Below are 23,806 nucleotides of genomic sequence, written 5' to 3'. Positions count from 1 at the left end.
GGTATCTTTGGTAAAAGATGCTGTATCTTAGGGAGGTAATTTATGCAAGCATGAATATATAGAGCCTTAAGTGGCAGCACCTCAGCTATCTTATACAATCTGTCAGTTGGAAATGTTCGGTTTTTCTTATGTATTATTTTCAGTATGAATTTTTGAGTGATCAAGATGTTTTGTAAAGAATTATTGAACCCTCCTCCCCAAATAACTAAACAATATCTCAGAATTGACTCTACTAATGACATATAGACCATCTTTAATAGTTTTTTATCGAGAATATCTCTAAGTTGATATAGTCTATAGACTAAATATCTCATTTTTTTATTGATATAGTTACAATGAACATTCCATCTCAGATGTTTGTCTAAGATAATACCCAAATATTTAATGTTATCGACATTTTGTATAGGTTCGCATGAACAGTTAGAATTAGAACAATCTTCGCCATGAATTTTCAAGATTGTGTTTTGTGGTCTGTCAACAGCCGAGATTGAGAAAGTAATATATTTAGTTTTTAGAATATTTATACTAAGGAGGTTGTAGTTGAGCCAGCTATACAAATTTCTAATACCATCTTCTGCCTTTCCAAACACTTCTTGCCAAGTGGATCCTGCGAATGTCAGAACAGTATCATCAGCGTAAGCAATTATTTTACCATTTGTTAAAATCGATCCAATATCGTTAATGTAGATAAGAAAGAGTGTAGGCCCAAGTACAGTACCCTGTGGGATACCTATTGTGGAGTTTCTAACCTGACTATAAGTATTTTCAATTTTGACTCGTTGTGTCCTATTCGATAAATAATTTTTAAAAAGTAGATTTGCACTTCCCCTTATACCCATATATTCCATTTTTTCTAATAATTTGTCATGAGGAACAGTATCGAAAGCCTTAGCTAAGTCGATAAAAACTGATAGATTTTTTTTTATTTGCGTTCAAGTTGGTGTTTATCTCATTCATTTAGGAAACATTATAAATGTTTCCTAAATACAACTGTCTTATTTTAACCTTTACGAAAAAAAGTCAAATGGGCTTTATTGTTGAGAATGTTATTACGAATCGAAATGCATGAAAAACTATAGGGTGATCCATTGAAAAAAAAATCATTTTATGAAATATTAGGACAAGGCGACTGTCAATTTTTTGTTTGTTCTCGGCATCGAGAAGCCCACTAAAATGCTAACTAAGATCTGACAGTTCTTCAATAGCAAGGAAAGTAAATACTTCGGCTTGTTAGCTGAGAATGGACAATGATATTGGGGTGTCTTTTGACGAGGGACTCTCAATTTAATAATCAAACTTTCTTTTTCAATCAGGAACTCCAATCAGGACTTTAGTGCAAAAAAATACAAAAAAAAAACCTTTTTGAGGGTTTTTTGAATATGATGAAGGAAAATAATTTGCCGAATTTCGCTGCGATTATCAATAACGTTCATTCAAGGAAACAAGAAAAAGAAGTAGTATGACCGTTTCACTGCATCGGGTACACAGACACGAAGATACGCGTTGGCGTACGACGAGATTTTGATCAACTTTCTTGTTTAATTGACTATTCAATTTCAAATGTAGCATGCTACATCATCTAGATTACGCAGCTCATGTGCACCTGTACTTAGGCCACCAATATTATTTCCGATAAACATTTCAGCGACCATACATAACTAATCAACCTATTCAGTGTATAACTTCATCATATTGTATTTTTGGAATATATGATTTATATTGAATTATTAAGTTGGCAGGGGGAATTTCTCTATTGTGACCAACAAATCTAGTCGAATAAGCAAGGTAAATTATAGTGAATTCTAAGTTCTTCCTTTTTTTATCGATTATAATTTCCAGAAGAGTCATATTACTGTTACTCATGAAAATGTATATGAAGAAGTGGAGCCTGATAGACAAGGACAGTGGCTCCGACGTAGGAGACTTGATGGTGCTTTGAATAGGGTACCTAGGGATTTTTATCCTAGAGTCTGGAGTGTATTGGAGAGGGTGAGTGAATGATTACCAAAAATTATTAATAGTTATTTCATTGAAGTTTTCAAAATATGAAATTGAGACAACTCAAAAGAAATCGATAAAAGCTCTGACTTGGCGTCAGTAGCTTTTGAGCGCTCATTTATTCATGCTCCCTTAGTTACCATAGAGATATTTATATGTAGTATATATGGGAAGTGATTCATTATCTGACTATTGTCGGTTAGTTCATCTAGATGGGGGTTCTGATGATGCTATCCTCTTGAAATTTGGCCTGAATGTTCATACAGAATATCAGTGAGTCGATCGTTACCGTTAGAAACGATTCCTGGATCAATATTTCAAACATACAGATATCGTGACACAAGATTCAGATCATAAAAGAAAACAATATTCCATCGGAACTGTTTAACTGAAAGACGTTATTAGCTAAACGCGATACTCACCTCTTCCTCATATCACGTATTAAGTTTGACGAAATAAATTCTATTGACTTCTTTTGAAGCGTTTTCCGTTTTTGTGTTCCTTAGTGTTGCTGAACGAATGACATTCGTTTTTCACTATAAAATGTGAGTGAAAATATTTCAAATTTTTCTGCTTCTGTGTAGTGTATATTCGAGGAACAGTTTCATATATCGTTGCCAACGAGATAACTTGAAAAAGGGCATTTTGAGTTTTCGCAGCCTACCACTTGAAAACTGGTTACTTAGCTTGCCAGGTGGCTCTTTAAATTTGAAACTCTGTGGTACTCAGAATAAGAGAGATAGACCAAACATATGTTATATATTCATAATCAGGGGAAAAAGAGCTAGCCTAATATAGAAAAATATACAGGGTGTTCCATTTGAAAGAATGAAGTTGTAATCAATATGTTGCCCACTCTGTATATACTTCGTTTTGTGAAATCATTTTAGAAAACACTAGTCGATTTCGTGAAACTTTTGTAAAAAACATTTTTTGTACCCCTTTTAGAAACAAAGTTAAAGGGGGGGTCAAATTATGGTGAAAAACCCGGTCGTTTTGACATAAAATGACCAGTTTTTCTACATTTATAACAAATTATTTTACTTCTATCTTTGTTTTCATTCCGCTCACCATTGTCATTTGATCTGTGGTTTTTCTTTGACGTTGACGTTAACGCAGAAGTGTTGCCAACCTTTTTTCGGTAATTTGTTTTCTGTCGATTTCTGCAGTTTGCAGTAAATACTCCACTGTTACTTCCCTCTGGTTGCATATCCAGTAATTTTGACTTAATTGAGTCGGTAGTTATTTGTATCCCCGAATGTTCCACTGCCATTATCACAAGGGAATATTTTTCAGGTAGTCCCGCAAGTAAAAGTGATCCCACCCATTCTTCATCTACAGGGTGTCATGTAAAGACCACGTCAAACCGAGGTAGAATGTAGATCAAAGGATAACCCACCAGCTATGTCTGGATCGGCATGATGTTTGCGCAACATTTGCCAGAAAAATTGAATTTCGTTGGGGTGAAGAATTATGCGAGTAATATTTTCGAACGTAAACAATTGCCATTGTTCACTAGGTAATGCAACATCGAAAATTTCTTAGCAGAATTGACAAACTTGATTTTGTCAGAAACGTACCCATTTGGATAAAAACAGCCATATCTTTTTTCTTTGGATAACAAATGACTTGTGTGATACCTTTTTCAAATCGCTATAAAATAGACAATTTATTGATGCAATGTGCAGCAGTAGATCAGTACATTTTGGTTCCACTACGATGGGCTAAACTTCATGAACGAAAGAATCCACTACCAAAATTTTCAATAAAAATATTTCTCACAGCCCCCCTTTAAAATGTTCGGGGAATGTTTTTGATGTAAACGTTGAAATAATTCTTCAGCAATATTTTACTGAAAAAATTAACCAAAAAGGTGTAATATTGTACCAACCGTAAAAACAAAACTATTGAAAGGGGCAAAAATTCATTATTTCCAAAAAAAAAACAAAATATCTCGAAAACGGTAGGACTTTTATAATGGGAATTTTGTCATAGCAGGTGGGTTATCCTTTGATCTACATTCTACCTCGGTTTGACGTGGTCTTTACGGGACACCCTGTATACTGAAACCTGTTCTTCTTAATTTCTGCGACGTTTCAACAACTTGGTTGATGTAGGTCTCCATTGAATCGTGGTTCTCCAATCTTGCTGAAATTAATGTTCTCAAAATTCCTATTTTCCTGGCGAATCCACTATCATCGTACAGATTTTTCAGTTTCAACCATACTTCTCTGGGAGTGGTAGCTTCTCGCACGTGGATGTAGAGAGATGGTTCTAAAGTCACTATCAGTTTTGCTTTGGCCTTTGCTAATAAAATTGAGTCTAATTCACTTCCATCTATGCACTTAATCAGTCCTTCGAGCACTAACACGTTTTCGATGGCGAACATCCATTCTTGGTAGTTTACACGACCAACCAATTTCGGCACACTAGCAAAATCATTCACGGCCATTTTGTCACTAATTAATAAATAAACTGTGTTTATTTATTACCAGATTAGCGAAATAATATTTATTGAAATCATGCACCTGGGTCCATAAACTATTGAAATTACAGTTTAAGGAGGTATTAAACGAAACACGTGTATTAACTAGACAATTTTGTCACTAATTTTGAGAGTCTTAATACACAACTGTGTTTTTTTATTACCAGATTAGCGAAATAATATTTATTGAAATCATGCACCTGGGTCCATAACCTATTGAAATTACAGTTTAAGGAGGTATTAAACGAAACACGTGTATTAACTAGACTTATATTGGATACACTATATACAACTTGAATGTAGGAACATGACATGAATGTTGAGGACAAAACTGGACGAAAACCATGTTGGGTTCGCCATCATGAAGGCAAAGAGTCATAGAATCGACAAGCATTACAGATATTCTGTGAATCCACGGTATACAATTTTTGTTAAATATTTCTATATATTTTTTTTTTGGATCACATGTAATTTGAGGTTATTGGGTTTTTTTTTTGTTGCATGATATGGCATACTATCTTAGCGAATACTGTTTCTGGGATCATCCCGTATGTATTCCTATTTATCATAAATAAAAAAAATATTCCTGAAAAAAAAACCTACAGAAGGGGAAAAAATATAATTTTGTGAAAAAAATAGTCGACCTTCGGACCTATTGCCTCTACTTATATGTTTCGTTAAACGAAAAATGTTGTGAAAGTGAATGTTGATAATACATACATATTATAAAGTGAATGTACAACTTCATACACCGTACATAGTTTAGTCATCGCAGGAGCGCCAGAGGGCAAATGAATGGGTACCAAATGGTTGACTGATACGCAAAAACCCACGTGGTGGTAATACCTCTTAATACAGAATTTTGCGTGGATCACTCTACAGACTCATAGAAAATTCAAGCAGAATATCGAAAAAAACAGGACAATACTGAATTGAGGACAGGATCTTTTAAATCCACGTCAATTCATGTCCCAATTGCGGTCTTGAATATACTTTTTAATTATGTGGAAGCAATTGAAGAAAATCTGATAAGTTTGTATTATGCTTGTACAGGGTGGGCAAATAAGCGAGGTAAGCGGCTACATCTCAGGATCCACTCATCGTAGAGACTTGCGGTAAAAATTTTACCACTAAAGTGTACAAGAAAACATAATGGAAATTGTTTTGAAGTTCATACCTCTACCGCTAGGGGGCGTAATAGCTATCGTCGAGTAGAAAAATGAATTTTACTCGAAAAGTTTTGATATGAATTTGAAGAAAAAATATCATCACTGCAATCCTTGTAAAATTCTCTATCTTTTTGAATTGTCACTTTCGAATTTACGATATCAAATGAGGCTAGGAGAAAGGGAGAAATCTAACTGATTGAAATGCCTGTTACTTCAGTTTGGCTCAACATTTTTGAGCAAATTAGATCTCGTCTGAAAGATAATATCTTGTTGATTGAGGACAAAATATATATAGAGGTATGAACTTCAAAACAATTTCCAGTGTGTTTTCTTGTACACTTCAGTGGTAAAAATTTTTACCGCAAATCTATACGATGAGTGGATCCTGAGATATAGCTGCTTACCTCGCTTATTTGCCCACCCTGTACATACTTCAAAAACATTTCTGCTTATGTTATATTAACATCAAATCTGCTTTTCATCATCTTCTATAAATTAATTCATCATAATTTTCCAGTGTCATGGATTAGATATCGCGGGTAAAGTTTTGCCTCAAAGTCTTACCCAAGAAATGACTCCGGGTGAACTAAAATTTGCATTGGCGGTTGAGACTGTCTTGAATACTATACCGCAGCCCGAGTATCGTCAATTGATTGTTGAAGCTCTCATGGTACTCACACTTACATCAGAATACAATGTTGCCCCCACACTTGGAGGCATTATTCTTGTAGAGCAGTTAGTACATATTGCCAACAAATTGTTTCTTGAAGATCAAGTGAGTATCTGATTGTTATTCAAAAGTTCAGATTTCAGAATCATTGGATTTTTTGTATAACTTTTAGGACCTATATAATGTTGATTCTTGATACATTTTTTCATTGATATTTATAGAACTTTTTAGAATTACATCCAAATTGTGGTAAAACAATGTCGGATTCCGTTTGACAAAAATATCATATTATAGTTATTGACATCTAATGTAAGGAAATCAAAAACTACCAATATCCTGGCCTGTGATGTCTATTTGTATCATTTTATTGCATCGTCTTCTCATTATAAGTTAATAGTGATTTTTCTATAAGTTCTTCAGTTTGCTCATTGCTTCACATTAATCATTTATGTCGTTCATATACATACTCTAAATTTCACGATTTTGAAGTTTTTCTAAAGTGATCAGACCTTAAGTTTTCTACTTTTTATCGCAGGTAATATCTTATGGTATCCATATTATAACCTACTCTTATGGTTATGTTTCTTATTCGCATTTTGTTGTTCCTCGCATCAATACATATTTGCCATTTTTGTGATTTTCACAAAAAATTGTATGCTTTGATATATTGAATATTCGAAATAACATCATATTCATCAAGTTTCCTCAAGGACTTGAACAATAAACGGGGACAAAACCTATTTTAAAGCTTTGAAAACACCGAAAATGTTAATTGAGTGTTCGATCAGTGTACATGATTTGAAATCTCCTATATTTTTGAAGAATTTATTGAAAATAAAGTTTATAATCCTACTATCCTTAACTACTGATGTTCTTTATTTCATAGTTCAAATAATTTTTTGATTATTTTTTCAAGATGAAGTGCGATGGGGATGCCACTCTCTGTTGTGCTAAACTAACAAGAGAAACAACTACTAGTGGAGGCCTTCTTTGTGGAGGGGCAGCATATATTTGTCAACACTTTTACGATAGTGCCCCAAGCGGGAGTTATGGAACAATGACCTATATAACTAGAGCAGTTGCTGAAACTTTGAATTGTTTCCCTACACATGGAGAGATTGATTGTACCATTTGCTAGAATTGAATATACGTTTTTATGAATGTGACAGTGAAAATCAAGGTTCAAAATGGGTATACTATTGATTCATTCATTTTAGTTCATTTGGATAATTTATTTTACTTCCTTAAGTTGATTAATTCAGTGATGTCTGAATTTATAATATTTTTGTGCCATAACTTTATATTATACCTTTATTGTTCATTATTTACAATTTTGTGATAAGAATCTTCTAGAAATAATTAAATTTTATTCAGTACTTAGTTATTCCTCAAGTGTACTTAAGCTATGGTTTCCTAGAAAAGCGGTGTTGTTATCTAGCGGCTGCCATTTTACGGTTGTTAATAACGGCCGTCTTTACGGTGACAAAGCTGTGGTTTCCTAGAAAGTGGTGTGACTGTATTCAATCGTAGTCACCCAGTATTCGAGCGGTAGGTCGCGCACTGGTGAAATTTCGACATATCATTATAAGTATTTTTAGAATATGATGAGTCATCAGAAGACGAAAAAAATCATATGGATGAGAGTGTTATATAAAAAAAATCGTGATACTGAAAGTGCATTCCAAATTTTTTTTTCCTTAATACGAGTCGTGTATTTAAAGTAAGGTCTCCATTTATTTTTTTCACATTAAATAACATTTATTTACTAAGTGTTGTACAGTGCTGTAAAGCTTAAAATCTAAGCTATTTTTCTACATAATCGCCATTCACTTCGATGAGCTTCCTCATTTGTACGACAAACTTTTGTATCCCGTCCTCGAACCACGATCCCGCCGCCTCGCGCAAGAACGAAATGACCGCTTCATGAACTTCTTCATCGTTCGCAAATATAATAATGAGCCCATGTTTCATCTCCTGTGACGATTGAATCAAGAAATTCTTCCCCTTCCTCTTCAAAACTGGCGAGAAAGTCTTGGGCACATTGGACACGTTTGACTTTGTGCTCCGGGGTAAGCATTTTCGGGACCCACCTGGCTGACAATTTTCGGTATTGCAGGTTATTCACCAAAATTGAAGGAATAGAGTCTCTACTGCACACATCTTGGAGTTTTTCGGCCAACTCATTGAGAGTCAACCTGCGATCTTTCAGCACAAGCGCCTCAACTCAACACTGTTTCGTCCGAGTGTGACGGCCTGCCGCTGCGCTCCTCGTCGTGAACGTTTAGTCGGCCAGCAGAAAATTCTCTACACCATTTTCGAACGTTTTTCACGTCCATACATTTCTCACCATACACTTCTTCCAATTGACGATGAATTTCTAAAGGTGGAGTTTTTTTTGAGTGCAAAAACTTAATGACTGAACTCGTACCTGGCGGGAGCGACAACCGGCACTTCCATTTCAAATGGCTGCTACGTCAAGACTGAGCGTCCTAATGAGCTCCACCAAGTGTCGATTGGTGGAGGGGGGCCTAAAGTATACAACAGTGTTGCCGGATTTCATCTAGCGCTACTTGCGGCGATACAATGGCCTTGGAGACCTTACTTCAAATACACGCCTCGTATTCAGAAAAACGAGCATATTCAGGAAAAACCATATTTCAGAATATGTATCACCTTAGGGACATAGGAGAAATTGAAAACCGGACGATTTCTAAGAATTTTCCCAACTTTTCTTCAATTGTTTCCGCGGATGGCCAAAACAGTTTCTTACGCGTTTAAAGGTTTTCTTACTAACTATTCAGGAAAACGAACAGATTCAAAGAAACTATATTTCAGAATATGTACCACCGTACGGGACATAGGAGGGAGTGAAAACCGTCGATTTCATGGAACTCTCCCAACTTTTTTTCCCTTTTTCCGTGGATAGCCCGAAACGTTTCTTCTTGCGCGTTGAATATTTTTCCTTATTTTTTTTAACTTTAATTAAGGCATCGACTGCTATGGCAGGGCTGCCATAAATGTTGGAACATCGACCGGGACAAGAGGCACAGAAATAGGTTAAAATACCACACAAAAATTAAAACCTCATCTGAGAGGTGTTGGCGAAAACGATAGCTCTTAAGCTTAGAGATAAGGTGGACTGTATTTGAAAAAGAGATGGTATCAGAAGTCTTACCTGGATGGTGTCGTTCCAAATATTCAAGTGCGATAGCGGGTGATTTGATTCTTCCTCAAGTCTGTAGTAACGCAAAGTTGAATTCCTATTGTGCACAGCAGCACAGCACTTTCACTAGTTTCAGTGAAATTACAATAGTAAAGCAAAAGCGAAAACAAAAGCAGAAAAAAATAAGCGGCGATACATGTATACTATAGCGATTGTCTTTTATGATTGACGAATTGTCTTTTTGATGAGGGGGGGATAACGAACTAGATTCCTGATACCATATGATTTAACGCGTATTATGAAATCTAGGTTTGTTTCTCCAACATCCTACCCCGGGAAAATGAAGAATGAATTTTGAAACTACTCAATGAAAAAAAAATTATGTAATAAAATTTGAGTGAGAGAAAAAAAAACAAAAAAAACAAAAAATTTGATCGTTGATTGCAGATGCGCAAAGAGAGAGAATCACTTTATACAAAATAAGGAATTCAGCAAAAAAAAAAATAGCCAAACAGAATAACATATTTGACGCAATTATTTCTAAGATGGCTCACTGGGAAGTGGGCAAAGTTTTACAAGCGGGCGTTTTAGTAAACCTGTGGAGGTTTTAATGGTGGCGACGCGAGCAACCTTATCGTCACCAGGGTGCAAATCAAGAATTCTTCTTAAATTCCATTCGTCTGGTGGAAAATTATCGTCTTTTATTAAGCCACTTGGAACGCTGTTGAAGCGTATGTAAATACTCTTGACGCCAACGACGCCAAAAATCCTGATGAATGCGTTGTAGAAGTTGCCATCTCGATAAACGGTTTAAAGGTACCTCAGAAAACTCTGGAGTGGAAATTGCAGATGGCGGTTCCATCATGAGAAAGTGTCCGGGCGTCAATATATCAACACTTTCAATGTCTGGGGACAGCGATGTCAGTGGACGCGAATTCAAACTGGATTGGACCAATGTCACAAATAGTGTTGAACCCTTCGTACGAAAGCACTTGATCGCCAATTACTTTCGTTAAATGGAGTTTCACGGATTTGATACCTGCCTCTGCTGGTCCGTTGAAATGGGGACCAGAAGGTGGTGAAAACTTAAAATTGATAAATTCTTGTTGAGTTGCAGTTTGCATCAGCTTTAATTGCTTACTTGCTCCGACGAAGTTAGTGGCGTTGTCACAAAAAATTGTCTGAATGCTTCCTCTTCTTGCAATGAAACGCTGCAAGGCAGAAAGAAACGTCTCCAACGATAGATCGCTAGCCAGCTCTAAATGCACAGCTTTTGTAACAAGGCATACAAAAACATATATAAGCTTTGCAAGCTTTGACACCACGATGACGGGTCAAAGTTATGTAATGAGGACCTCCGAAATCAACAGCAGAATTAAGAAAAGGTTCAGCTTGCGTAACTCGATTTTCAGGTAGTGAAGCCATAGGGGGTTGATAAGGTTTAGGAGCAATTTTCTAGCAACGAACGCATTTTGAAATTGCTGAATTGATGGCGCGTTTGCTAGCTAGAATCCAGAATTTTTGAGAGATTAAGTATTGGGTTTTTTGAGAGTCAAATTTATAAGATCCGTTAAAACCAACTCGCAATTTGGTTGGGATGCTTTCAGGTTTTAGTACGCAATGATGAACTAAATAGTACGAATTCGACTGTATTTCATCGGCAGGAATAACTTCCATATGGTGTGATTTAAGATAATCCATCATCAATCTTTGTATTGTATATGCAACTGCGGATTCTTTAATAGACGACGTTCAAGAGAGTAAAATCGAGATAAAGCGAAATCACACATATTCATGAACTGTGGCGTTGAATTTTCAAAGAAAGGCAAAGGAACAACAAATTTTCCGTCATCGGCGCGAGATACCGTTTCAAGAAAATGTCTTTCTCAATAAACTTCTTTCTGACTAAAATGTTCGACCTCGGGGACAGTTTCGCTTCCCAAAATTTTTGCATGTCACAGTCGTGCACATTTTCGAGTGAGTTTATGAAAAAAGATGAAACAGGATGCGGAATGCTATTATGGGTTTTACCAAGTAAAATATACCCGAATCAGGGGCGGATCCAGGCGATGTCTGAGGGGGCGGCCATATAAAGTCACGGCTCATATCGATTAGCAAAATAGCGGAATTTTTTGTTGGTGCCTATCGAGACAAGTGTTTTTTTATAGAAAGATGTATTTTAGTGAATCATATCATATTCAGTTTACAAAATTTTTGTAGTACAAAAACAAGTTCAAACAATTTCATGAATATATGTAGATTTATTTAATGAGAAAACACGGGCACAACAAAGTATGAGGTATAGAAAAAAATCGAGACTTCAATTACCACAGTTAGAATGATCCGATTCAGGTCGAATATGTGCCGTTTTGTTCAATAACTTGTTGCTATTTTGAATGTTTGTGTATGCCTTATCATTGAAGCCCTAGTCGCTATTGGCAAAAAATTGAGACAGTCGAATTTCACAAGCCTCTGTTGAAACGAATTTTTCATCAGCAAAATTGTTTGCCATGGACAGCAACAGATGGTAATCACTTGGGGCCAGGTCCGGACTATAAGGTGGATGCGTTAGAACCTCTGGCGAGTCACTATCGATTTGTGTGGGCTCACGTTGTCCCCCATAGAACAAAATTCCTCTCCTATTAGTTGCTTCTGGGCGATTGCTTCCTTTAGAAGATCCAAATGTTGACAGTACAGTTCCAAGTCAATATTTGTGCCTTAGGGGAGCAGGTTATGTAGATAATTCCCTGCCAATCCCACCAAATACACAGCAAAACCTTCCTGACCGTTTCCGACGGCTCACCCCCTTTTTACTAGGACCGTTTTCGCTTGACGTCGTAAGTCATCCACTTTTTATCACCAGTCACCAATCGTTTCCAAAATGGGTTTATTTTGTTGCGATTCAGCAGCGATTCGCAGATGGAAATTCGGACCAAGAGCTTTTTTTCGGTAACTCGTGTGGTACCCATACATCTAGCTTCTTCTTGAGACCAGCCTTATGCAAATGGTTCCAAACGGTTTTTTGTTCAATCTTCAAATCTTGAGCAATGGAAACAGGACCCGAAAATGTCCATGATTTTGTTTATATTTTCGACGGCGCGTGATGCATCTTTGACATAGAAATTACTGGAATGGAATCGACGGAACAAAAATTGCGCGTAATAGACTATTACAGTATCATGGTTATATTTTATTATCATATGTTGGTACTCCGAACTCTCCGGCAGCCGTCACGGATTTATCTGTCACTTCATCGTTTATTTTCATTTCTGCTCAGAAGTCAAGTCGTGAACAATAACAAATACAATATCTACTCTACACCTATAGTAATATCGAAATTCCTGGAACTTGCCTAAATAGAAATATATCAAGTAGATCCTATGTTATCTCGAACTTATCTAATAGTATAGAAGAAGTTGTTTCATAAAATGGAAGGTAGAATCAAGCAAAATTATTACATCTCGTATGACTACTATTTACATTTATTTTGCAGAATTGTTGAACTCTCCAGGGTGAAAAAAATCGAAAATACTAATATGTACAATCCACACATACTTATTTATATATTTAATAACTGCATTGGATAACCAAAAGGATTGAAATAACGAAATATTTTCGATGAAGAATATTGTTTACAATGTTTTCTTTACGGATAAGTTATGGAAAGGCATTGATGAAATCATAGACCTAATAGGTCTATGGATGAAATATATTGTAATATAACTAACCTAAAAATTTTAGCAGAAATATCATTAGTGTTCAGAAAAAATGATTGAGAGAATTATTATTCTCATCAACAATATTAATGCACTTATATTTTTGGTTACTAAAGAAGAATTACTGCAATTGTGCTAATATGTGATTTTATGAAAATAAATGAGATTTGTTTTGATATACATATTCTATTCATTCTATAATAATCTGAAGATTGAATGAACTCTCAGTCCATATCATTGAAAGTACAATTATTGAAAACTTTCATTGTTACATTAGAATGCATAATGCATCCCTACATGGAATGATAGTCCAGGTATGTAGTGGTTACGTTTGTAGTACCTTTGCAAATTGTTTTTATAATGGGAACGTTCAAATTTTGACTACTCGATGCAGGAATATAGCTAGCCAAGATTTCAGAAATAACCTTATTTGCCAGGTGAGAGGCAGATGATTGATTATTTATAATCATGCTGCTCATCTCGATTCTTCTGCATGCACTAGAATATCTGATAATTAATATTATCTGCAATTTTGTTCCAAAATTATGAATGTCAGATAAGATGTGATAACATCGAAGATAATATACATAACTTGACATCAACAAATTCAAAAACTGTTCAATGTCTTCAAATTCTAAAACCTTAGATTTTTTTGAAATATATTTTCTTTACAATAAAGCTTGTCATTTTGAATGATTTGTCGAAATCAATATAACGATACAGGTTGAGTATACAACATAACATCGAATAGGTTTTTTTTTCCATAAAGCTGAACTTTCATGAATTTTGCTTAAACATTCAAAATATGCGATAACAACGTTTTCTATTGTAAATAGGATGATTTTTCCTGGTCCATTAGTTGAATTTTGTATGTTCGTTCTCCCAATATTTTTTTGACTTCTGGGGAATTATTCTATTTCGTGCTTCTATCGCAATGCTTTTATTTCTGGAGGAATCTAGTTCATTCCAAAATCAGATATTTAAATGTATTCATTGATAATTGCGTCTTCAACACTTATTGAATTTTGAGTTTGTGATACAGACATCTGTTCTGCCAACCAACATTTTTCAATGCAAAAATCAGTAAATGATATTTATTGAAAATATTCCATTAAATTCGATAAGAATGCAGTGAATTAGAAAAATAATGTATAATTCTAGTACAGAAGGCTTATTCCAACACTCGTTCGTTCAAATAAAGACGTTTAAATCAGAATTATTTATTCTTGTCCATGGTAACTAATTAATCGTTTCCGTAGCAACCACTTTTCCCTCCGCTGGAGGGAAAAGTATTTTTCCCTCCGGCGGAGGAAAAGTAGAACTTTTCGATGATCCTGTCAGTCGAGAAATGACGTTATTATGGTACGTTTGAAAAAAAAATACTTTTCCCTCCGGCGGAGGGAAAAGTGGTTGCTAAGGAAACGATTAATTGGTTACTAAGGACAAGAATGAATAATTCTAATTCAAACGTCATTTTTATCGACCAAAGTTATATTGTACAATTGATTAATGTTGCTTTATGAAAATTGAAACCATATAGTAATGCACGGTTAGAATTATCTTCAAAAGTTGATGGCTCAATGTGGTCAAATTTGTGGAAGAGAAAACCTATTCGTTGTTTTGTTGTATAGGTACTCAACCCATAACATAATATTGATTTTCAAAATCGATTTATTCGAAATGACAACCTTTATTAAAATCTCTGTCAAGAAAATATATTCCAGAAAAATCTGAGGTTTTAGAATTTGAAGACATTGAAAAGTTTTTGAATTCCTCGATGTCAAGATATGTATTTCATCCCCAATATTATCACATCTTATCTGAATTTTGGCAGGACATGATCATAATTTGGGGTCAAAATTGCAGATAATATTAATTATCAGATATTCTGGTGCATTCAGAAGAATCGAGTTGAGCAGTATAACAATAAATAATTATCTACCTCTCACCTGCTAAATAAAGGAGAAAATATAATATATCCTTGAAATGACATGGAGGATGGAAGCGCTCTTCTGTTGCTGAAAGTTATGTAGAACTGCAGCACAGAAAAAACTGGATATTGCTAAAATTTTGGCTAGCTATATTCTTGCATCGAGTAGTCAAATTTTGAACGTTCCCATTATAAATACAATTGACAAAGGTATTACAAACATAACCACTTCATACCTGGATTATCATTCAATGTAGGGATATATTATAAATTCTAATGTAACAATCAAAGTTTTCAATAATTGTACTTTCTAAAATATGGACTGAGAGTTCATTCAATCTTCAAATTATTATAGAATGGATAGAATATATCAAAACAAATCTCATTTATTTTCATAAAATCACATATTAGCACAATTGCAGTAATTCTTCTTTAGTAATCAAAAATATAAGTGCATTAATATTGTTGATGAGAATAATAATTCTCTCAATCATTTATTCTGAACACTAATGATATTTATCCTAAAATTGTTAGGTTAGTTATATTAAAATATATTTCATCAATGCTTTTCGATAATTTATCCGTGAAGAAAACATTGTAAACAATATTCTTCATCAAAAATATTTCTAGTTATTTCAATTCTTTTGGTTTCCAATGCAGTTATTAAATAAATAAATGCGTATGTGTGGATTGTACATATTAGTATTTTCGATTTTTTTCACCCTGGAGAGTTCAACAATTCTGCAAAATAAATGTAAATAGTAGTCATACGAGATGTAATAAATTTGCTTGATTTTACCTTCCATTTTATGAAACAACTTCTTCTATACTATTAGATAAGTTCGAGATAACACAGGATCTACTTGATATATTTCTATTTAGGAAATTTCCAGAAATTTCGATAGGTGTAGAGTAGATATTGTATTTGTTATTGTTCACGACTTGACTTCTGAGCAGAAATGAAAATAAACGATGAAGTGACAGATAAATCCGTGACGGCTGACGGAGAGTTCGGAGTACCAACATATGATAATAAAATATAACCATGAAAGCTGTGCAAATCTGATATATTCTCATTCGATTTTATTCAGAATTTGATTGAATAAATTATAAAACGTTTGAAAAAAAAATAGCATATTTCATTTGGAGTTGAAGTGACTTTTCATGGCTCGCTTAAATTGCCAACATAAGCTCGCCATGAAAAGTGACACTTCTCCTTATGAAATAATATACTATTTTCTTTGTTTTAATGTCCATCTTTAACGCGCGCTCGAACTAAACTGAGTAAACTAATCACAAAACTGTCGCAAAAAATTATGTAGTACGAAATCTCATCTTTCTTATGCTATTTAGTGGAATCAGATCGGACTTTTTGAACGCGAAGTACAGATAACTAAAGCTATCTATTGGAAAAAAAATATTAAAAACTAAATAAGTGCGTATTTTTCGGTAATTCAGGATACACTTTTATATTTTTAAGGTCCGCGAGGGGGGGGGGGGCATGGCCCCCTGCCCCCCCTCCTGGATCCGCCCCTGACCCGAAAATGTCCATGATTTTGTCTATATTTTCGACAATTGGTCTCCAGCGCGTGATGCATCTTTGACATAGAAATTACTGGAACGGAATCGATGGAACCAAAATTGCGCGTAACTGACTATTACCATTGTTTAAGGAGAAGATAGTTGGTTACTCGCCCTGCAAAGGGCATTGGATGTGCGTATGTGGCGGTACCTATTAGAATTATGTGGCAAACTCAGAATTTTTGGGGTCCATCCTAATGCGCCCTCTAGGCGGCTATTTCTATAATCATTTGTCGGTAAAGAGGTTTCTACATTGGGTACAAAACTTGACGTGAAGAGTAAATAATCGGAGCCAAGTAAAGTAGAAACACTTCGATGTTTATGACCCAGGTTTCGAGCTTGGGATTTTATTGCTTTGGTCGTAACGGGGTTTGTTTTTGTTATCGGATTTCGCTCATTCTTACATACAGTTAGAAGGCTTCAAAAAGACGGATTTTCAAGAATTTTTTTCGCGCAGACTATTCAATTTATTAATTTGAAAATTGGTGTACATATTATAATAACCTTATAATATATTAACATATTTTTTATTTGTCAAAATAATCTTCGCGAATGTTGCTATCGCCGATCTCCTAGAGCTCCGCAAAAAAAACCAATTTTGCGGTGATCACGATATCCCTGGACCGGATTATCTGAAATGAAAATCGTGAAGGGAATGTATGATCTGATTTGCGTTTGAAAAGAAATACTGTGATTGGAGAAAAATAAGTATAAGACTATTTTTTAGTTTTTCGAAAAGAGAATTTTAAATTTAATTAATTGATTATGTAAAATTGTTATCAGTGAATAGTTTCATGTCAAGGTTATCTACCTCAAATAGGTAACTAAAATATTGGAATACTGCCAAAAGAAAAAGAAAATTTGATTTAAAAAAACTATTCTCTTTTTTGTGAAAATCTCATTTGTTTTGTGATAGGACGTGAATGTTTAATTTATGAATATACATATAAGACTTTTTCAGCTGAATATTTGATTCAAATTATATCGAATTTTGGTTTGCAAAGAGATTTTTCATGAAAAATAAAATTATAAAATTCCATATAAGTTTCCCCTCTCAGATCGGCGTTAAGCATTGAATAATATTGCTCAGGGCCCCCGCAAGGGACATCAACGCCCGCGTGCGGAACATATTTTGGCGCCCCTCGAAGGGGGAGGTGGAGAAAAGTACTACTGTATAATCGGAAATTTTTTTTTTGAAGTTTTGTTGAGAATTTAGTATAGAATGGTTGAAAATCTATCAAAGAACCTTCATTGTCTTAAGAACTTTATGGTGTTATTTGTAACATAATACATTTCAAATGTGTTTCAAAACTTAAGCTGTATTCTTCTATAAATTATTCATAAAGGCATAAACATTTAATTAGGATCAATCCAGAAATTGAATGGATGTTTTTCTAGATTTGGCTGCTGCAAATTCTTTTATATTATCAATCAATCAATTTTATCGAGTATCTCTTGCTCTATATCTAAGATTGCTAATCCAGAAAATCTTTCTTGAGACATGGTAGACTTCAAATAGTTTTTAAAAATTTTTAATTCAGTGAATGATCTCTCACCAGAAGCAACAGACACAGGACGCAGGTAAAGTGAGAAGGATTCTTGAGGCAATACTAAGATTCGGTAGAGAAGAAGTTAGATTATTTTCAAAAATATATTGTAGAATTTCAAGAGGATTTTCGCTTCAGATAATGAAAACAATCCTAGGGCTCTTATCTCGTTGAATAAATCATTTTCTTTCATTTCAGTCTCTTTTTTTCATGTAATCAGTTAGCTTTTGTTGAAGAGCATGACAGCATTTCAATAGATATTTGTCATTTAATTTAAGAATATCACAAATAAAACAAAAAACGTTAACGTTATCTACTATTTAAGGAACTAAGTGTTTGATCCATTATTTTCTAAAAGAAATTTATTTTAAAAGCGATTTTTGGATCTTCCGTCTGTTCATAATCGAACAATTTTGGTTTATACTTTCGTCTTACAGTATATAATGGAGAAAAATCTTGAGCTATCTCAAGAACAGCCGCTAGTTTTCCAGCTCCCGCAAGTTTTTCCTCGAGAACATTATCATCCCTACAATTTTTGAAATGATCAACTAAATTCTTCAAATGGTTTTGGCACACTTTAATGTCAATCGCTACACTTTGCATCATGTTGCTTACAATATTAATCTGGAATGAAACGTCATAAGAAATTATGATACTTCAAATAAATTTAAAAGAATGAATATTTAATAAAAGAGAACTTGCTTTATGTCTAGTTTTTATGTTGAAAGTATCATTTTCTGTTATTTCTAAAAGGCTATCACATATTTGAATAAAATGAAACTTTAGCATCGATTCTACTTGACCATCTAGTATCACTTAGGGGTTTTAGACGTAACTGAGGCATGGGCGCCCGCAGAAATTTTTCTCAGGGTGGGCAAAATGAAAATTATTGAAAAACGACCAGGCGTCCATGATTGTCGTAGGCGACATCAGTATTCCGTTTCGTTCTATTTCTGTATTTATATTTATCACCAGCCATGGGCGCCCGCAGAAATTTTTCTCAGGGGGGGCAAAAAAAAAATTATTGAAAAACGATAAGGCGTCCATGATTGTCATTGAAAACCGGAAAATTGTTGAGAATCCATTACTTTCCTTTTTTCCATGCCCTTTGGATTGAGAAAGTAATATTGAGTGTGTTGTGCTGAAAAATGAGGCAATCAAAATCTCAGGGGGGGCCACGGCCCCCCCTGGCCCTCCCCAGCGGGCGCCCATGTCACCAGCATTTACTCTCAATTTCAAAAGATCATTAAAAGTGGTACAGGGTGGACAAAATACAATAGTTTCGTGTGTGCTCATTAAATAACGCATAACATTCTTTATTAGTTAAATTAACAATATTATTAAAACTTTCCACGAAATTTATCCGGCAAAAAAGTGACTATACTTTTTTCCCGGATATATGTATAATCTTTACACTCACTTTTTTCCCGGGAAAAAAGTAATTTCGAGAAAGTTATATTTTGTTACCTGTCAACAGAGATAGAATGTCTAATTTTTTTCCCGTGCCAAATTTTTTTTTATTTCAGTCTGAAGGTAGGGCGACGAAGCTTTTAAAACAATATTATGACCAAAAATACGATTCGAACAATAGCTCTACCCTCAGAGTAAGAAGTAAACAGTTTACTTCTTACTCTGAGGCTCTACCCTTTTTCATGCAGCTAGCCGGCATGCGGCAAGGGTAATAAAAATGTATTGCGGCCAAGAGAATTTCTTCCGATGCCTGCTCGACGACAGAAAGATGAATAAAGATTGAACAAGAAACGCACTAGAGACATCTGTTGTTCACCATACCCAAAAATTAATACTCGTCTGAATTTTCAACATTGCACATAGGCAACCCATCATGTTGGGCCTCTTCCGGAGTGGCGCCCTCTAACGATATTGCCCAATTTCCTCCAATGATATTTGAACCGAAGTAACTAACTATCTTCTCCTTAAACAATGCTATTACAGTATGAAGACCATAATTTTAAATTTTCAGCCGCTTGGCTCGCATTTTAGCCTTTATCGAAGAAAAACTCTAATACAACGTATTTTTTCTTTGTTTTAATGTCCATTTTTAACGCGCGCTCGAACTAAACTGAGTAAACTAATCACAAAACTGTCGCAAAAGATTATGTAGTAGGAAATCTCATCTTTCTAATGCTATTTAGTGGAACCCGATCGGACTTTTTAAACGCGAAGTACAGATAACTAAAGCTATCTATTGGAAAAAAAAATATTAAAAACTAAATGAGTGCGAATTTTTCGGTAATTCAGGATACACTTTTATATTTTTAAGGTCCGCGAGGGGGGGCCATGGCCCCCATGCCCCCCCCTTGGATCCGCCCCTGACTCGAAAATGTCCATGATTTTGTCTATATTTTCGACAATTGGTCTCCAGCGCGTGATGCATCTTTGACATAGAAATTACTGTTAAACATGTTGCCAATGAAGACGGACGGTATGAATGTCGATCTGCGTGCTAATCCTCACAAATGTGGTGGATGTAAGAATTCGAGTGTGAAAAGTGGGCTAAAATGCAAAATTTGCCCTAAATTATTTCACCGTAGTTGTGCTTTGAAAATCAAAAAGTGCTGTGATGAAGATCTTACAACTTTCTTCGATTTAAAATCTGATGAAGAGGAATACACGGATAGTGAAAATCTAGAATCCGATGTACACATTAGGGGTTGTCCATTAATCACGTGAGGCTTGAAAGGGGGGGAGGGGTTTGATAAAAATCACGAAAATATCACAAGGGGGAGGGGGGGGGGTTGTAGTAAGATATCACGTGTATTTAGAGTATGTAGCCAATGTGAAATGAGGAATTCCCACATACGCAATGATAAGATTATCAAATCAGATAAGAAAACTGTAAACACCGGCACTGGTGAGACCGCTAAGTTTCTAATACTGGTAGCTATGCGAGTGTCGCAACTGGCGATCTTGCTTCGACTAGAAATGTGGAAGGTGGAAGATTTAAACAAGCGGTGAGATCACCCAATGCAGTTCTCCCCCAAACCAAAATAAATAAACAAAGTCAACCGTTCACAATTAATCAGGTTAATGAAGCAGTCCAAAAAGCTAAAACTAAAATAACTAATATTAAAATTGCCAACAGCGTAAATTCTGAAGACATTAATGGTGCTGAATGAAATCAAGTCAAAACAAGAAAAACTAATAGAAGAAATAGACCAGCTATAGTTGTCGGAGAATGTACCGAATCTCCTACAATTCAAGGTATTGAAAAAGTAAAAGCATTTCACGTATCTAGGCTTAGTCCTACGACTTCTGTAACAAATCTTCAGAATTTTCTTGCCAAAAAGTTCACTTATGTAAAATGTGAAGTCCTGAAGTCACGTTATCCTGAAATCTACGCCTCCTTCAAGGTTATTGTAAAACACAGCGAACTTGATAGAGTTAAAAATCCTGCAAATTGGCCGAACAATGCTAGCGTTCATTATTTTTTTCCCAGTCGAATGAAAATTTCCGAGAAGTAAAAATGGATTTGCAACCATTCAAAATTCTTCACGTAAATGTTCAATCCATATCCAACAAAATGAACAATTTGGAACTTTTATTTGGGGTTGAACGCCCTTTTGTTGCAAGTGTAGTGGAACACTGGTGTAATAGTGAAAAACTTCAAGTCATGTCTATTCAAGGGTATATTCAGGTGGCCTCCTTTTGTCGTGAAACTTATGGTCATGGAGGTGTTGTAATATATGCAAGCGCTGGTCTCCAAGTGAAAGATGTTGGAATCTCAAAATTCTCAGTGGAAAAACAATTTGAATTCAGTGGTGTGACGGTTACCCTTCCAGAGATTAAAATATGTGTAATTAGTGCATATAGAGTTCCTGATGGGGATTTTACTCTCTTTCTCGACAGGATGTCGTTTGTTTTACAGCACTGTATTAAGCTTGCTGATAGATTATTTCTTTGCGGAGATCTGAATATAAATTATTTGAATACTGCATGTACACGTAAGCATCTTCTTGATGATCTATTATGTTGTTTTGATTTAAGGGTAACCTCCCTAGAGCCTACTAGAGTTTTCACCAATGTAAACAATTTAACATCTACTTCTAAAATAGATTACATTCTTACTGATGCCAGTTCGAGATGTAAAACTAAAGTAATTGAGGGTCATGTTGGTGATCACAGAGTACTTGTTTTGGAATACCTATTGACACCAACTTTTAATGTAGAATCTAGTTATCAGCAGGCGTCAGTTAGAAGTGTAACAGCTCATTCTTTGAATAATTTGGTTGAGTATATGACTAATGTATCCTTTGACAACATTTATTCGTTTATGAATATTGATGACTGTTTCGATGAATTTTCCAAAATTATTAATTATTGTTTAGAAATAACATGTCCTATGAGGCAAAAAAACCGTAAGTTTAGAACAAGTAAGGGGTGGATTAATACGAACGTAATACTAGCCAGCAAAGAGTTAAAAAATTTAGGATGGCTAAATAAAAATTTGAATACCCATAATTCTTGTGTGATTTATAAGAAAGCCAAAATTGAATTCAGAAAACTTCTTAAAAAAACTAAGTTCGATTATTATCAGGATATGTTAATGAATTCATCAAATAAGAATAAAACTGTATGGGACATTGTCAATCGGGAAACAGGACGGAAAAAAAATTCTCATCAGAACATAGAGCTCAAACATGATGGAAAGCTATATTCAGATCCTGCCGAAATTGTTAATTTGTTTGCCGACTATTTTTGCTCTATTGCCCAAGTAAGTCTGCAGGATCACTTCGGTTCTTCACCGTCACTGGCATGTACTACATCTTTATTGTCGTTTAATACGTTCTTCTTCTTCCCAGTTGTTGGAGACGAGGTCATAAATACTGTCATTTCCCTGAAGAATAAAAAAAGTTCTGGTGTTGATAACATTTCTGTAGAAATATTGAAGTCTATAGTGAATATTGTTGCTGATCATTTAGCACATATCATATTATTAATTTATCTGTCAACACTGGCAAATTTCCTTCATTTTTGAAATCCGCTTCGGTCATCCCAATATTTAAAAAAAGCGATCCTTGCAATATTGCAAATTATCGTCCTATTTCAATTCTGAGCGTATTTTCCAAGGTTTTCGAGAGGATCATATACACTAGAATGATGTCGTTTCTAACACGTTTCAAGATTATAACAAACTGCCAACATGGTTCCCGTAAATGTAGATCAACTGAAACAGCGGCCTTTTCATTTATAGACTTCGTTTATAAAAAATTAGATGAGGGTCATTTTGTTGCAGGTCTCTTTTTTGACCTGACTCGTGCTTTTGATGTCCTGTCTCCAGAGTTCTTGGAGAGTAAGCTCTATAACGTGGGTTTTCGCGGTGTGTTCTTGGAGTGGATCAAAAGTTTTATTGTTGAGCGTACTTTATCTGTAAGAATTGGACACTTTACATCTTACAAAAATACAATGTTACTGGGGGTTCCGCAGGGCTCTGTTCTGGGACCGCTATTATTTCTTCTTTTTATAAATGATTTACCGGATCATATCGGTCGAGATCTGGAGGTAAAATTGGTCATATTTGCTGATGAC

At 34.9% G+C, this 23,806-nt stretch overlaps 1 protein-coding gene across 5 annotated transcripts in view; it reads left to right on the top strand.

The window, feature by feature from the left end:
• Positions 1-7,698, top strand: part of LOC123684840 (probable phosphorylase b kinase regulatory subunit alpha) — a 137,916-nt gene extending 130,218 nt beyond the window's left edge. For 4 of the 5 annotated variants that reach the window (XM_045624313.1, XM_045624312.1, XM_045624311.1 and 1 more), the window contains 4 exons: positions 1,733-1,785; positions 1,840-1,989; positions 6,170-6,427; positions 7,239-7,698. In XM_045624313.1, the coding sequence (XP_045480269.1) occupies positions 1,733-1,785; positions 1,840-1,989; positions 6,170-6,427; positions 7,239-7,460 (683 nt within the window). In that variant the 3' untranslated portion in view covers positions 7,461-7,698. Of the gene's footprint in view, positions 1-1,732; positions 1,786-1,839; positions 1,990-6,169; positions 6,428-7,238 lie in introns of those variants that run through there. The other variant, XM_045624314.1, reaches the window with a different exon arrangement.
• The last annotated feature ends 16,108 nt before the right edge of the window (positions 7,699-23,806 follow it).

Source organism: Harmonia axyridis, chromosome 7, assembly GCF_914767665.1.
Source record: "Harmonia axyridis chromosome 7, icHarAxyr1.1, whole genome shotgun sequence".
Classification (NCBI taxonomy): Eukaryota; Metazoa; Arthropoda; class Insecta; order Coleoptera; family Coccinellidae; genus Harmonia; species Harmonia axyridis.
Note: the sequence above shows the minus strand (reverse complement) of the source record. Positions and strands in the feature narration are given on the sequence as shown.